We start from the raw sequence: 14605 nt of genomic DNA, 5'->3' as shown, positions 1-14605 counted from the left end.
GTTTACTTGTCCATAACTGTGATCCCAGTCAACATAAGAAGACATGGCTGTCCTTGAATAAGGCAGCTTGGTGTTGATCAGAAAGGAGCTCAGCGTGTCCGCCCCCCAGGCAAGGTCTGGGGGTGTCTAGATCTCGGTTGCAGCAACGTGGAGTTTCTGCTGTACGAAGGGCTGCCTCTCTCCCTGTTGTTTCCTGATGAGCTGTCTTTGGTGGCAAATGTCTCCTCAGAGTTTTTGAAACTGTAGACTTGTGTTGCTAGTCGAAGTGAAATAGATTTACAGACCTTGCTGTGCCTCTGTGACGGATTTAGCCGCTTACCTGACAGAACAAAAAGGCAATTGTCTGCAGCTTAGGGCAGCATCCATTCTGTCCCATGCTCTCATTTTACGGAGCCTTTTCTGTACGTGGTTACTTTTAGTTATCCTCCTTTAGGGTGACATTGGTGTGTTTTTAATCTCAGACTGCCTCTTTCTTGACACAAGTGTGTTTCTGACACACTCCTCTTGGGTGTCCTTTCCTTCATGTTAGCTGATAATGTGATCAGCTTTATAATTTAACATAATTAAATTTCAACTTTCATTTTGGCATAAGTAAAATCTCACTAAGAAGGTCAGTCTACAGGGAAACAGGTAAATACCTTCTAATAAATTATTTTCGATTATATAATCTTTTGAAATTATACCAGTCTTAAAAGATCTGGGAACATTTTTTGCTATGCCATTAAAATATGTCAACTGTCCCTTTCTAGCCTGGTACATTTCAGCGATGAGAAAAATGCAGCTGCTGAGCAAGAATGAGCATCAATAGCCCAGAGAAGTACACCAGGACTCTCCATTGTTGCTTGTTTTGTTGTTGACTTTCCAGGTTACTGTTTTTTTAGGCACTTGGGCCATCTGGCTAGTGTTGATAGCAAGGCTAATTTAAGAAAAGGTTCTGTGGCAGTTTGGCACTGTCTTTCGTGACCACTGGGAGGCGTCAGAGCAATTGAGATTTAAAAGAGGTCACTCCATTTCTTCAGTAGACTTGAGATACAATGAGGAAGATGATACCACTTGATCATGACCTGTGAAAAGTTGGACGGGGAGCACATAGCCTGTACCTGGCATATAGAAACAAGTATCACATTCAACATGCATATAAAGTACCTGTTATTCTTTGTTTTTCAGGTTTGACTCAGAAGGACAAGCCTTAGATGGCATTTCCATCTCTGATCTAAAGAGTGGAGGAGCAGGTGGGAGCAATACCAACTGGAAAACTTTATATGAGGTCAAGTCGGAGAACCTGGGCCAAGGTGACAAGGTATGCGGTTCCTGACTTTCTCCACAAAAGCGTGTATGATGTGTGAGAGGGTGAGTTTCCAGGTCCACTTTCTGATAACCAGCTGTTAGACCTTAGTCCAGAGCCATGATTCTTACCTGGGGTGATGGCTAAGGATGCCAGCCAGAGTGAGGGAGCCATGCTTTCTAATAGGAGTATGTTATATCCCTCAGGTCAGTTGAGGCAAAAAGATGTTCAGAGCTCTGACTTAGAGAGTTGTGTAGTTCTTGGAGGAATCTTAATGAAGCAGTAGTAATCAAGTTGTGTATTAACGTGAACTGCATTCAGGTCCATATTCCTTCTCTGTGATTGTTCCTGCAAGCTGAAATGCCTGCAGACCAGAAAGGCAGCTTTTGAGATTATAGCTCACACTGAGTGTTAGTGAGTTTCGGCATCAGACATGGAGTGGTTCACGTGTATCCTCACTGGCTATAGAGGATTAACCTCTTGGGGGCTGAGCACCCCTGGTATCCTCTGACAAGAATTGACTGGTATTTGACTGGAGTTGCAACTTCCCTTTCAGTGTTTGTGTTTAATGACCCCCGCCCCCCATCTTGCTCTGAATCTGTATTCTGTCAGCAGTTCAAGATTTAAATCATTTATTTCTCCTTTATGTTCCCAGAACCAGTAATTCCTGCTTTATTATTTTCATATTGTACAATATGGTTTTTATTCCTTACTGTCTCATTCCACAATACTTTCTTATCCATCACTGTCAATGACTGCAACTCATAAGGCTGTTACACAATGTCCTGAGACTTAAACGTTGGACAGATCTGTGTCACTCTGGGTTTTCTTGTTAACCAGTTTCTTTCTTAGACCTAAGGGTAGACAGTAGGTAACAAGGAATCAGGCCTAGAGAGTACCTATTCACACCCAAACTTTCAAGTCACACTTGGAATCGGGCCCTTACCTGGAAATACAGAAAAACCCTTCAGGCATTCTCCTGGAAGGCTCCCCTTCAGTAGAGCAGGAGTCCCCAACTCCTGGGCTACAGACCAGTACTGATCCACAGCTTGTTAGGAACTGGGCCACACAGCCGGAAATGGGCTGCTCCCTGTTGCTTGCATTGCTGCCTGAATCATCCTGTGGAAAAATAGTCTTCTACCAAAATGGTCCCTGGTGCTGAAAAGGTTGGGGACTGCTGCTCTAGAGCCTTTTAGAGTGAAGATTCATCTGGCCCTGAGTTCAGAGTACACCCAGAGGGAACTGCTCACCCCCCCAAAATTATTCGTCCTGTATCCTTTCCATGACAGTTAAAAGGCAAAGCAAATAGCAACAGAAAGCCTATGCTTGTGACTTGGTCCTTGCCACGTTTACTTATCAGTGATGTCTCCACTTTGAAGGCGCTTGTTCAGTCTTCTTGCATTCTACTGAACTTGGTGACTTAGACCGGGGGCCCACAAACAGGCCCATGGGCCATGTCTAGCCTGCCGCCTATTATAAATACAAATACATTGAAACCAGCCACCCGCTCTCATCTCTAGACTGTCTGTGGATGGTCTTGCACCCCAGCAGCAGGGCGAGTAGCTGCAACAGACTGTGACCCAATGGCTTGTAAAGCCTGAGATAGATACTGTCTGGCTTTTTACAGAAAATGCTTGTTGACCAAAGACAAAGTTGAATCTAGATGATCGAAATCACTGCTATTGTTTTTAACATGGGAGGAATGGTTGAAGATAAGTATGCTAGAGTTCACTGTGTCCTGGTTCTGTTACCTTCTGAGGGGTAGAGGAACAGGAGCAACAAGATCAAGAGCTCTTGAAGTCTTTTGCTTTCATATAGTCATATAGTCTATTTCAGTTTTAATTAAATAGTTTAGTCTAATTTAGAATTAAGGACTTCCCTGGTGGCTCAGACAGTCAAGAATCCACCTGCAATGCAAGAGACCTGGGTTTGATCCTTGAGTTGGGAAGATCTCCTGGAAGAGAACATGACAACCCACTCCAGTATTCTTGCCTGGAGAATCCCCATGGACAAAGGAGCCTGGTGGGCTAGTCCATGGGGTCACAAAGAGTCAGACACCACTGAGTAACTAAGCACAGCACAGTTTAGAATTAACTTCTTTATTATTAAGGAGTAATATGCTTTAGAACTTGGTTTGTTACCCTTCTGGATTTTGTAGTCAGCTCAAGTAACTTCTGAAACTATAGAATGAATTATCCCTTGTAATCACATTGTGAGAGTATGCAAACACCCTCATATGTCAGGGCAAATCCAGTCCTGAACTTTGGTCTGTACTCTTTGCCTCATACCACTCTCTTCTCCTGAAGCCTGACTATTTTAGCTCTGTGGCAACTGTGGTGTATCTTCGCAAAGAGAACTGTATGTACCAGGCCTGCCCAACTCAGGATTGTAACAAGAAAGTGATCGACCAGCAGAACGGATTGTACCGCTGCGAGAAGTGTGACAGTGAATTCCCCAATTTCAAGTACCGCATGATCCTGTCAGTAAGTAGAATGGGTGAACAAGGACCGCTCTGGTGTTTCTTGAGTCCCTGCGAAGCTCCCGGCACTGTGGAGACTAGCTTGTCTCTTAGTTCAGGCTTTCAGATTGTCTGGGATGCTCAGCAGTGACTATAAGCTGTCTTAGGGAGTGCCTCCTGGTGACTGAAGTGTGTACGATTTAACATGCAGACGACATTGGAGACTCATTCGAAACCTTTAGTCCAAAGGCCATTGCAGCTGGAGGGCCACTGAGTCCAGTGTGCCCGGATCCTGCATCTGAAGGTGATTTTTGTTGGGCTGTATCTCCCCTGAGAACTGAAATCACAGGTCCACACCACATGTTCCTGCTGTGATCCACACTTAACATTTTGAACTTCTCTCTTGGATACTTTTTACATTCTTTGGAAAGAACATAGCTATTTAGTGGAATCGGCTTTTTTCCCTAGAAACTCTTTTAAGGAGTGGAAAAAGTCAATCTCCCAGTCTCCTTAGTGTGTCTTCCTTTTGTTATTTCTGTGGTGTAATGATGTAAAGTTGTTTTTTAGGTCAATATTGCCGATTTTCAAGAGAATCAGTGGGTCACATGTTTCCAGGAGTCTGCAGAGGCCATCCTTGGACAAAGCACTGCTTATCTTGGGGAATTAAAGGAGAAGGTTGGCCATTTCCTGTATTATTACTGTAGTAGTTCCCATGCTGTAACACTTACCTGTTTTTTGCTCTGATAATTTTTGGTCTATTGCTGGTGGGTGTTGTATAGCGTCTCTCACTGCTGACTGTGAAAGCTCATCTAATTCTAATTGTGTCCACCTTGTGCTAACAATGAGGTGATGAAGTAATGTGTATAAAATTCTTTAAAAACAGCCCTTTCTAAGTAGAAAGCACTTTTTCCTCCTGTTCTAAGAGTCAGTGTGCCTGCAGTCACTTGAGATCTGGAAGTATCTTCTGAAGTAAGCTGAAGTCCAGATACTTTTTTTTTTTGAGTCTGTAATAATAAACTTTAAGTCCATTATGGTTTTCCTGTTATAGTTTATCCTGGGATGTTGACTAGTTCCCTGTGCTTTACAGTAGGACCTTGTTATCCCCCCGTTCTATATGTAATAGCTTCTATCTACTAACCCAAGATCCCCGTCCATCCCTCTCCACCCACTCCCCCACCCCCGCCTTGATAACCATGTCTGTTCTCTGTGCCTTGAGTCTGTTTCTGCTTCCTAGATAGGTTCATCTGTGTCATATTTTAGATTCCACACGTAAGTAATGCTCTGTGGTATTTGTCTTTTTCTGACTTTGCCTAATATGATAATCTCTAGTTGTATCCGTGTTGTTGCACATGGTATTATTTCATTCTTTTTTATGGCCGAGTAGTGTTCCATTGTGTATCCATACCACATCTTTATTCAGTGTGCCTTTTTAAAGTAATAAACACTTTTCTGAAAAGTTGAGTCAAATCCTGGTTTAAATTCACATATAAGGTATGTGCTTATTTCATGTTGTCAGATGCGTTCTTACAAAGTAACTTTCTTTCGTAAGGTCACTTTCTCTATTTTATTTTTATAAAAGAGTATTTTCACATAGTAGTTTTGTTTAATTCAAGGACTAATTACTAGTTATCCTAAAGTTAAGAAAGATGTTTGCTCAGATAAAACATATAAAGACCAATAAAAGCTATAGTTTCTGAGCCACACAAATTAGTATCTGTCTATAGATTTTTCTCCCCCATTGTCCTCCAAATCGGTTAGTATACTTGTAAAAGCCAGTAGCGAAAAAGGATTTGTCATTTGTTTTGGTGTGTGTGTGTTTTTTTCTTTCTTTCCTGTCTTTTGTTCGTTTAGCTCTGCCCTTTTGTCTCTTTGAAATTGTCCATGAGCTCTCTGAAAATAATCCCAACAAGCCCTTTTACAGAAATAACTGGAATTGACTTTAAAGTATGATGGTATCTTTTATCTGTTTTGCCTGGTCCTCTATTTTCATATCAGCTTTTAAGGCTCGAGGCAGCCTTTCAGGATTTTTTATGGGCTTATTACATTTGACTGGTTTTACTGCCAGTGAATGAGGACATATAGGAACTCTCCCCTCAGGAATCATAATATTCTTGGAGTATGCACTCCACGCTTTCACTAATCTTGAAAGAATGATGGCAGCTGGTACAATTTTCTGAGGGTTTAACACATTGTTTTATTTACATACCCAAAAGCCTGAGGACTCTGTGTGCGTGTGTGTGTGTGTAGTAACCTTTATACAAAGAGTTCTATATATAACAAAGCTATTTTCATGTTCCAAGTGGCATGCAAATAATACTTGACTGATATGAACTATTAATTTTATTAAAAGTTCTTGTACATTTATTTTAGGCATATTTGTGTAAAATGCTTTCTCTAATCCCTCTGTTTACCAGACTCTTTTTTTAACTCAGAAGCTTAATCAAGGGATATTTGAGAGGCCAGTAAGAGAGAGAAAACTGTGGATTTTAAACTTCTTCCCAAACCTTTGCCCATTTCTGTCTTCTTCACTTACCACATCTGTAAATCCAGAGGCTGAAATAATGTATATATGACAACTTGAACTTTTTTCCTGAGTCCTCGCCCATTCTTAATTTGTTCTGAAGATTCTGAGCCTCAGATTTATTCCATCACACATTTTGAAAGTTTAGAAATGTATTTCCTAAGAGTGTTTCAGTTTTTTTCTATTGTGATAAAATATACATAAAATTTACCATTGTGAGTGAGTGAGTGAAAGTCGCTCAGTCGTGTCTGTCTCTTTTGCAACCCCATGGACTATACCAGTGAACCAGTGAAGTTGCTCAGTCGTGTCTGACTCTTTGCAACCCCATGAACTATAGCATACCAGTCTCCTCCATCCATGGAATTTTCCAGGCAAAAGTACTGGAGTGGGTTGCCATTTCCTTCTCGAGGGGATCTTCCTGACCCAGGGATTGAACCCAGGTCTCCCACATTACAGGCAGACACTTTACCATGTGAGCCACCAGGGAAGCCGCATGGACTATCCAGTCCATGGAATTCTCCAGGCCAGAATATGGAATGGGTAGCCTTTCCCTTCTCCAGGGGATCTTCCCAACCCAGGGATCGAACCCAGGTCTCCTGCATTGCAGGTGGCTTCTTTACCAGCTGAGCCACCAGGGAAGCCCACGTATACAAGTTCAACGGCGTTAAAATACCTTCATATTGTTGTGCAGCTGCCACCATCATCCAGCTGTAGAACTTTTTCATCCTCCTCAGCTGAAACTCTGTACCCATCAAACACTAACTCTCTGTTGCCCCTGGCAGCCATCATTCCACTGTCTGTCTGTATGAAATTGAGTACTCTAGGTAGAATATTTTAATTTTTAATAAAATTCTACCTAAACAGTTTTATGCGATGAAATGTCACCTATATATTAGTCATTCCTAAGAAATTTCAAGCCACTGGGAGGTGATCATTTTCTCAGAGGTTTTCCTCCAAGTCTTTTCAAAAACCGTACAGATAATTTCAGGTGGTCTGGTAGTTTCCATGCCGACAGTTTTACGTTTTGTTTCTCCAGAACGAGCAAGCGTTTGAGGAAGTTTTCCAGAATGCCAACTTTCGATCTTTTACGTTCAGGATCAGGGTCAAACTGGAGACCTACAATGTAAGTAACGTCACCCACGGTGCATGAGGGTAGCAGCACAGAACTGCTGTTTGTCACCCACAAGCCCACTACAGTGTTAGCTGTGAGTTCCTCGTTCACTGTGTTCCAGACGGAACCCGTAACACCCTGCATTTATTACTCACTGAGTCACACCAGCACTAGGGTACTGTTATCATCTCTGTTTTCAGATGAGCAAACAGACCAAGAGAGAGGTTAAGGGTCTTGTCCAGTATTAACATCCAAGGAAAACATGCTGTGTGGCCTTTTCAGTTAAACCTGGGGGATTTTGGTTTGTGTCCTGACAGAATGGACCCACATCTTCCCCATGGTTTGGGTTCTAAAGTCAGTATATGAAAGAAAGACCACATGTGGTTAAAATTACCTTGAAAATTCCTGTAATTGCTCATAACATCATACAGTTGTAAAATCATGAAAAAACAGCCTTTATTGAGTACTTACTGTCTGCCGGATACTGTTCCACACCCTTTGCATACTTTGTCTCCATTCATCCTGGCAGTAACCTTGTGTGAAGGAACTTTTGTTGCCCGCGATTTGGCAGTGAAAAGCCGTAGGCTTATAGAGAATTGAGTAACTTGCCTAAATTCATATGCTGGCAAGTGGCAGAGCTAATCATTGCACACAGGCAGTCCAGCCTCAGAGTTCTACTCGTGCTTAGAAATCTGACTGAGTTTTGTAGATACAGAGCTGGAGTGTGCAGGCCCTGAGCTGGCCTCACCCCAGTCTGCCTCTGAAGGCACTGTCCAACCTAGTGAATGGGCAGTGGGAGGATTCAGGAAACCTTGCTTGTTTCAGGGTTTACTTGCTCTGTTTTCTTGTCAGGCCTTAACTCTAATGCCTGCTAACAGCTGTGTTTGATTTTGTGAGCATTAAATGAACCTCTCAATGTCAGCAGTGTGGTATCAGGGTGGGGTAGGGGTGGTCGAGAGGGAGGGATGGAAGGGTCTCTGGTCCCCGCGTGATGTGGACGGGGTGGTGAAGGGTGGCGAGGTCGCCTCTCGTGGGGCTGAGACAGGCCACGGCAGGCCTCGGCCTCTGCTGCGAGCACGGCTGCTCTCCCCCAGCCCGCTCACAGAGCCCGCGGCGTGGCTTTAGCAAGCCACTGTCTTCTCTGGGCTCCCGTTTCTCGCTCTGTAAAGAGAACAGATTGAACTTGAAGAGCCCTCTATAGTCCGTCACACTTGGAGTCTCGGTTTCCGAGTGTTTGGGACCATGAGGAACCAGTGCAAGGACCTGTGTGGAAGGGAGGCCTTTGTTCCACCAGAAACCCTGGCCTGGGCACTCGTCATCACGGCTCCTTTACTGGCATCACGGGACTCCGAACCACCAGCATGTCTTTGTGCTTTCTCCTGTTGGGATCAGTGAAACCAGGAACATGGCCACAGGCGTTTATTCGTTCACAAATCGTTCTTCTCTTTTCAAAGGATGAGTCTCGAATTAAGGCCACGGTGGTGGACGTGAAGCCTGTGGACTACAGAGAATACGGCAGAAGGCTGGTCATGAACATCAGGAGGAACGCGGCGATGTGAGAGGATCGTGCCTATGGGGCAGGAGCTTGTGGATAGAGGGCTGAAGCAAACCAACCCCCCACCCCACCTCCGACCTCCACCCGCACCACCATCCCCGCCCTGACTGACGGCGGTGCAGAGCGCCCCTCTACCATGGACTAAGCCATCACCTCTCGTCACACCTGGGAACCCACTGGCAGCAAAGGCACACAGTGGAATACGCCTAAGTGAAAAGGGAAATACGCTTGTGGGGCTGTGGTATAAACCGTTTCAGACCTCGGGGTCAGCTGCGCGGACCGTAGTACCACTCACTCCCTGTCTTTAGGTTTTTGTCAGTTTTACTAAGAGCTCATTATTTTCAACCAGGAATTATGTCACAAGTAATTGACCCTCAATCTGTAGACAGTGAAATAAATTATGTAAGTTGGGTTCCTGCTTCTCCAGTGCTGACACCTTCTCAGCTCGGGTCCCTTCCCAAGGGGGAGCGCTGAGAAGTGGTTTTGTGGAGGAACTTGAGTGTTTTAGGAAGCCCGTCTTCCTCGATTTCAAAGGCTCCCTTTCTAGAGGGGCCACACAGTTGTTAATGCCTGGATTGGCAATAGGGTAGAATTATTAATCAAAGTCATATCTTTTATATCTGAAGAATATCCTTCCTTCAGGGTTTAATAGACTGAGTCAGATGGGTCTGATATTAATCAAAATGGTCTCTTCTGAGGAAGGCTGATAAGCATTGACTTGCTGTCCCCTAGAGACATCCCGGCAACTACAAAGCATCGCTTTCGTCTCCCCTTCAATTAATGTTGCATTTCTGTTGGTACGCCTTTTCTACCTGTACATGTTTCTTGAATTTGTATGTTTTCTTTTCTTGATTAAAGCTGTATTAAATAGAAGGGATTCTGAAGGGAGAAGCCCTTTGTTGCCATTGCCTTGTTTAATAAACAGTTTATTCTCTGCTTATGAATCCCACTTTCTTTGAATGCAAAGTGTTCTTGTAACTGGAAAGCAATTAATTAGCCTTCATAATAAATGTTCACTTGGGGAAGATGTTAACTCATTACAAACTCGAAGATTAGTCCAAAGCATAGAGATCATTCTTCCTAATGTCTGCAACCTTGAAATGCATCTTTAAAAGAATGAAAACACCAAAAACAAAAAGCCATTGTGCCCTGGAATGCTGATGATCCGGCACTTTGGGATTTTATTGATGTTTACACAGCGGTCTTAACACCAACCAGGCTTTGAAATGTGAACAGACAGTGAGCTGGTAAGAAAACAGTAATTATGCTACTGGGCTTTTCAGTCGGCAAGAACATGCTTGCTCTGTGTGTTCCTAATCATATTAATTATCTATCCGGTCGCTGCAGCCCCTCATCTGGCGTTCGCAGCACACCTCTGCAAGCGTCCAGGCGGCATTGCCGTCTTCCTGTGGTGCCGGGCCCTGGTTTTTAATGTGGGCAAGCGCGGCACATGGAGGCCCTGGCTGGGAGTGAGCACGTCCTGCCTGTGTCATCCTTAGCCTTCCTCTTCCGGGAGGAACCAGCTGGCGTCAGGCAGGATGACTTCCATGGCTCAGAACCTAGGATGGCCTTCTCTCAGGCCCTCTTAATTGTCTGGACACGGTCAGGATAGCCACTGGGCCACACTTGATTCTCCGGCCAAGGCCTCAGCGATTTTTTACGGAAGCTCCTTTCTGTCTGACCTTGCTCGTAAAGCGCTGACTAGAAAATTACAGTCTTCAGTGCTATGGTGGATTGACAAATTGTGGGTTGGAAGTGGCAATCTAGCTTTCAGCCTGGTAACCAGTCTTTTATATCTACCGCTCCCAGCATCCCCTCCTCTCCCCATCACGGCTCCCACCCCACGAAGAGCACTGACCGGCAGCGTGACCCTGACGCGTCTCCCGGAACATGGTACCAGCTGCCATGCCTTCTCCACGACCATGCGGTGACACCAGCACGTCTCCGCGGATGTGATTAGAAGCCCACAGAGGGATGCTCTGAGGTGGGGCGGCTCCCTCGAGGGGGCATGTAGAGCAGATTCCCCACTAAAAAGCAGATCACCGGCAGAGGAGCATCAGAAATTGGCTCCACTGTTTGGCTTTTAAGAGCTTCAGGTCCCTGAGGGTCACCTAAATAGATTCTGGCCCACAGTTCTTAGAATTCTCTTGGAGATAGTTTAACCTCGAAAGGCTGTTCGTGTTCTATTTCTCATCTTTCACTTAGAGATCAATGTTTATTTTGTGTACACCATGACATCAGCGTTAGACAATTAGGGAAAAATCTAATCATTTTGTCTTTATTTTAAATGGCTCTTGGATCCCTTCCAGTCTCATTGTGATGGAGGCAGTGGGGGGGGAAAGGGTAATAATCTGATTTCTGTCCATATTTTCTGTGTTTTATGCTTTCCATTAAGGCCTTGCTAATCTCTGGTGTGCTCATTCTGACTTTTTGAACTTCAGGATCAAAAACTTCCCCTCCCCCACGTTCTTTCCTGAGTGGCCCATCTTCGAAAAGTATAAATAATATCGATTATGGCGTTTAATACCCTAATGAAACCCATAGTTATTGACTACGTAATTAATACACTGTCTAAAAGTGAAGTTTGGTAGCCCAGTATATAAAGGTTTAGATATTGACTTGTGTTTCTTTGGCAATATGCCTTCTCGGATTTTATTTATAGAAAATGAAACTGGTTGTTCAGTCTCTTCTCGTTGTTACTTGTTAGAAACCCACTACTCCCCCCGCCCCTAGTAAATTGATGATTTCCTTATCTCAAAGAGGATATCCCCCATCCCCAGGGCTCCCACCCACCCTCTTTTATGTGGTTTGTTAGCTCATAGTGTTATAATCCACTCTGCTGCTAGAGCTATGGCTTTCAGAAACACTTTTAGGAATAATCTCTTTTTTTTCCCTCTCAAAAAAGACTTTAGATGTTTAATTTTCATTGTTTTGAAAAAGAAGCCAACTGAGTATGTTTTATTATTAAGCTGATAAGTATTGTTAATGTCAATTAAAAAAAAAAGAATGGGTACTATTTGAACCATTGATTATTTCTTAAGTAATCCATGTTCATTGTAGAAAAAATAACCTGCAGACAAGAAAAAACAAAATTGTCCTTAATCCCGCCTGTCAGCAATAATTGCTTATATAGCTGACTACTTTTCTCTCTGCTTTTATGTGTGTAATTATAGTTTTAACTTAAAAATGGGATTATATTATGCATATTATTCTGTAACACTTTGCTCCTAGCACTAAAGAATGGACCTCTTTCCTGTTTCAATAAAAATAGATCTGCATTATTTTTTTGTAAATCTGCATAATTTTAATTGGCATTTGGCTATGTGTATGCATGGGTAAGTTCATTGAGCCAATTCTACTGGATGTGCGTATTTTCTAACTTCTAAACTTTTATTTTTATTTAGACCTAATTGGCATATAACATCACATTAATTTTCTTTTTTTGACTGCATTGAGTCCTCATTGCAGCGCACCAACTTTTTCTACTTGCGTTGGGGCATGTAGGATTTTCGTTCCCCTACCTGAGATTGAACCCGCATCTCCTGCATTGAAAGGCAAACTCTGAACCACTAGACCAGCAGGGAAGTCCATTAGTTTTAGGTATACACATACTTTCTAATTGTATTTTAAAAACTCAGCTTTTGAGCTTTTGATGGGCAGGAACATTCTCCTTTGCTCCAGTGTGAAACTGTGTGCCTCTCTTGTTCTGTACAATTCTCTGATCGTGCTTTCTTTGCCTTGGTTCAGCAAGGGCTCCTCTGACCCTGTATACCATCAAGAGCTGGCAGGTGGTTCAAGCAGGCACTAGAATCCTCTGGAGCAAAAGCAGGTGGTTGACTTGGGAGGAGAGAGCTGGAGCCATGGTGGCTTCTTCCTACCTACCACATGGACATGGTGGTGGCCAAGAAGAGGCCTGAATCCTCTTGTTTTCTATGAGAAATGGCCTTTTGAGAACACATCTGACTTGCATTATAAATCAACCTGATTTTTAAAAAAAATTTTTTTGACCACACTTTACGGCATGTGGGATCCTAGTTCCCCAACCAGGGATTGAGCCTGCACCCTTTGCCTTGAAAGCTCAGACTCTTAACCACTGGCCCACTGGAGAAGTCCCAAATTAACCTGCTTTTTATCTAAAGTTAATAATGATTATTAAAATCTTTTCATTATATTTGCGATGGCAGTTTCGAATCATTGAGAAAAGTACATAGCACCTGTCTTCATTGACCACCTGTGCCATTTTCTCCCTCTAGGTGACTTTTTTTTTGGGGGGGCACACCTCATGGCTTGTGGCATCCTACTTCCCTGACCAGGGACTGAACCCATGCCCTCAGCAGTGAAATCATGGAGTCCTAACCACTGGACCACCAGGGAATTCCCCTAGGTGACTACATCAAAATACCTTGTCCCCAAGAACTGCAGTCTATTTGGAGCAAGGCTTGGGGCTAAGTAGTAGTATCACAACTCAAATTAAAATTCAGTAGATGGAGAGATCACTGGAGACTGGAGTCATCAGAAAAGATTTCACAAAGAATTAGGTGATTTGAGACTCACAAATTGTAGCCTTCATTTAGGTCAGGGGCTGTCTGATCTATATGGAAAATGCGTGCAACCCCTGCTAACAGCTATTCATTCTATATTCACCACAGGCAGATGAAGCCACGTAGATGCCATTAGAGTTTTAAGTAGCATCAAAGGAAACGGGGTTCCTGTGGAAGTAATGTTTGACCATGGCTGGTATAGAAGGACTTGCTTGTACTATCTCTTGCCAGGCCCGTAACTCTTCCCAGGTGGCACAGTGGAAAAGAATCCACCTGCCAATGCAGGAGATACAGGAAATGCGGGTTAGATCCCTGGGTCAGGAAGATCCCTTGGGAAAGGAAATAGCAACCCATTCTAGTGTTCTTGCCTGGAGAATCCCATGGACAGAGGAGCCTGGTGGGCTACAGTCCATGGTGCTGCAAAGAGTTGGACATGACTGAGCAACTGAGCATACATAACTCTTCTTGCATTGGGCTTGCAAGTCACATGAGTTTGTGACTTGCCCGTGACCTTGTGGCTGAGACCCAACCCACCACCTGGCCATTTTTGCAGCCCTCCAGCTTTGCCAGGCTCTTGATAGCTGTCTCCTTGGACCACCCCCTCCTCCTTAGCTCTTGATAAATCTCAGAAAAAGACTTTTCATTTCTTTTTCAGCCTTGAATACAGACCACATGAAAAACAATCCCACCTGCCTCGTGAGATATATTTATATCCAATTCAAAAGTAATCGTGTAAACTTTTAATAATTTTGAGCCATTCTTATAAAAAAATCATACCTGCTCCCTGGGGTATTACCCGGTTGGTAATTGGAAGTTTGTGCTGTCATTAAAAATGACAGCTTCCTCAGTTAACATTCTTGGTGCTTGTAAAATGCAGATAAGTCAGCCTATATTTAACTTGTGTGGGGCAGCTTCCATTCCTTGGTTAGGTAACCAGGGGCTGGTGCTGGGAAAGCAGTAGAGCTCACTGCAGGGAGCGGCAGCTTTGTGTCCATGAATGCCTCCCCCCGAAACGCAGTCAGAACAACCAGGACTTTTTAAAAATAAGCTTGGATTGGGCTCTCATCTCCCCTCTCACAGTTGACACTGCTGTTCATGTTGAAGTTTATTTATATCTTCAGTCAGCCATGGTAC

At 43.6% G+C, this 14605-nt stretch overlaps 1 protein-coding gene across 1 annotated transcript in view; it reads left to right on the top strand.

Moving 5' to 3' along the window:
• Positions 1-9866, top strand: part of RPA1 (replication protein A1) — a 45157-nt gene extending 35291 nt beyond the window's left edge. The window contains exons 13-17 of the mRNA XM_086355588.1: positions 1168-1300; positions 3592-3768; positions 4311-4418; positions 7301-7387; positions 8830-9866. Of these exons, the coding sequence (XP_086211714.1) occupies positions 1168-1300; positions 3592-3768; positions 4311-4418; positions 7301-7387; positions 8830-8934 (610 nt within the window). The 3' untranslated portion in view covers positions 8935-9866. The remainder of the gene's footprint in view (positions 1-1167; positions 1301-3591; positions 3769-4310; positions 4419-7300; positions 7388-8829) is intronic.
• The last annotated feature ends 4739 nt before the right edge of the window (positions 9867-14605 follow it).

This window comes from Bos grunniens, chromosome 19 (assembly GCF_055505025.1).
Source record: "Bos grunniens cultivar Pamir isolate PY7600 chromosome 19, Bosgru_T2T1.0, whole genome shotgun sequence".
NCBI classification, from domain to species: Eukaryota; Metazoa; Chordata; class Mammalia; order Artiodactyla; family Bovidae; genus Bos; species Bos grunniens.
This window is presented reverse-complemented; position numbering and strand designations above follow the sequence as displayed.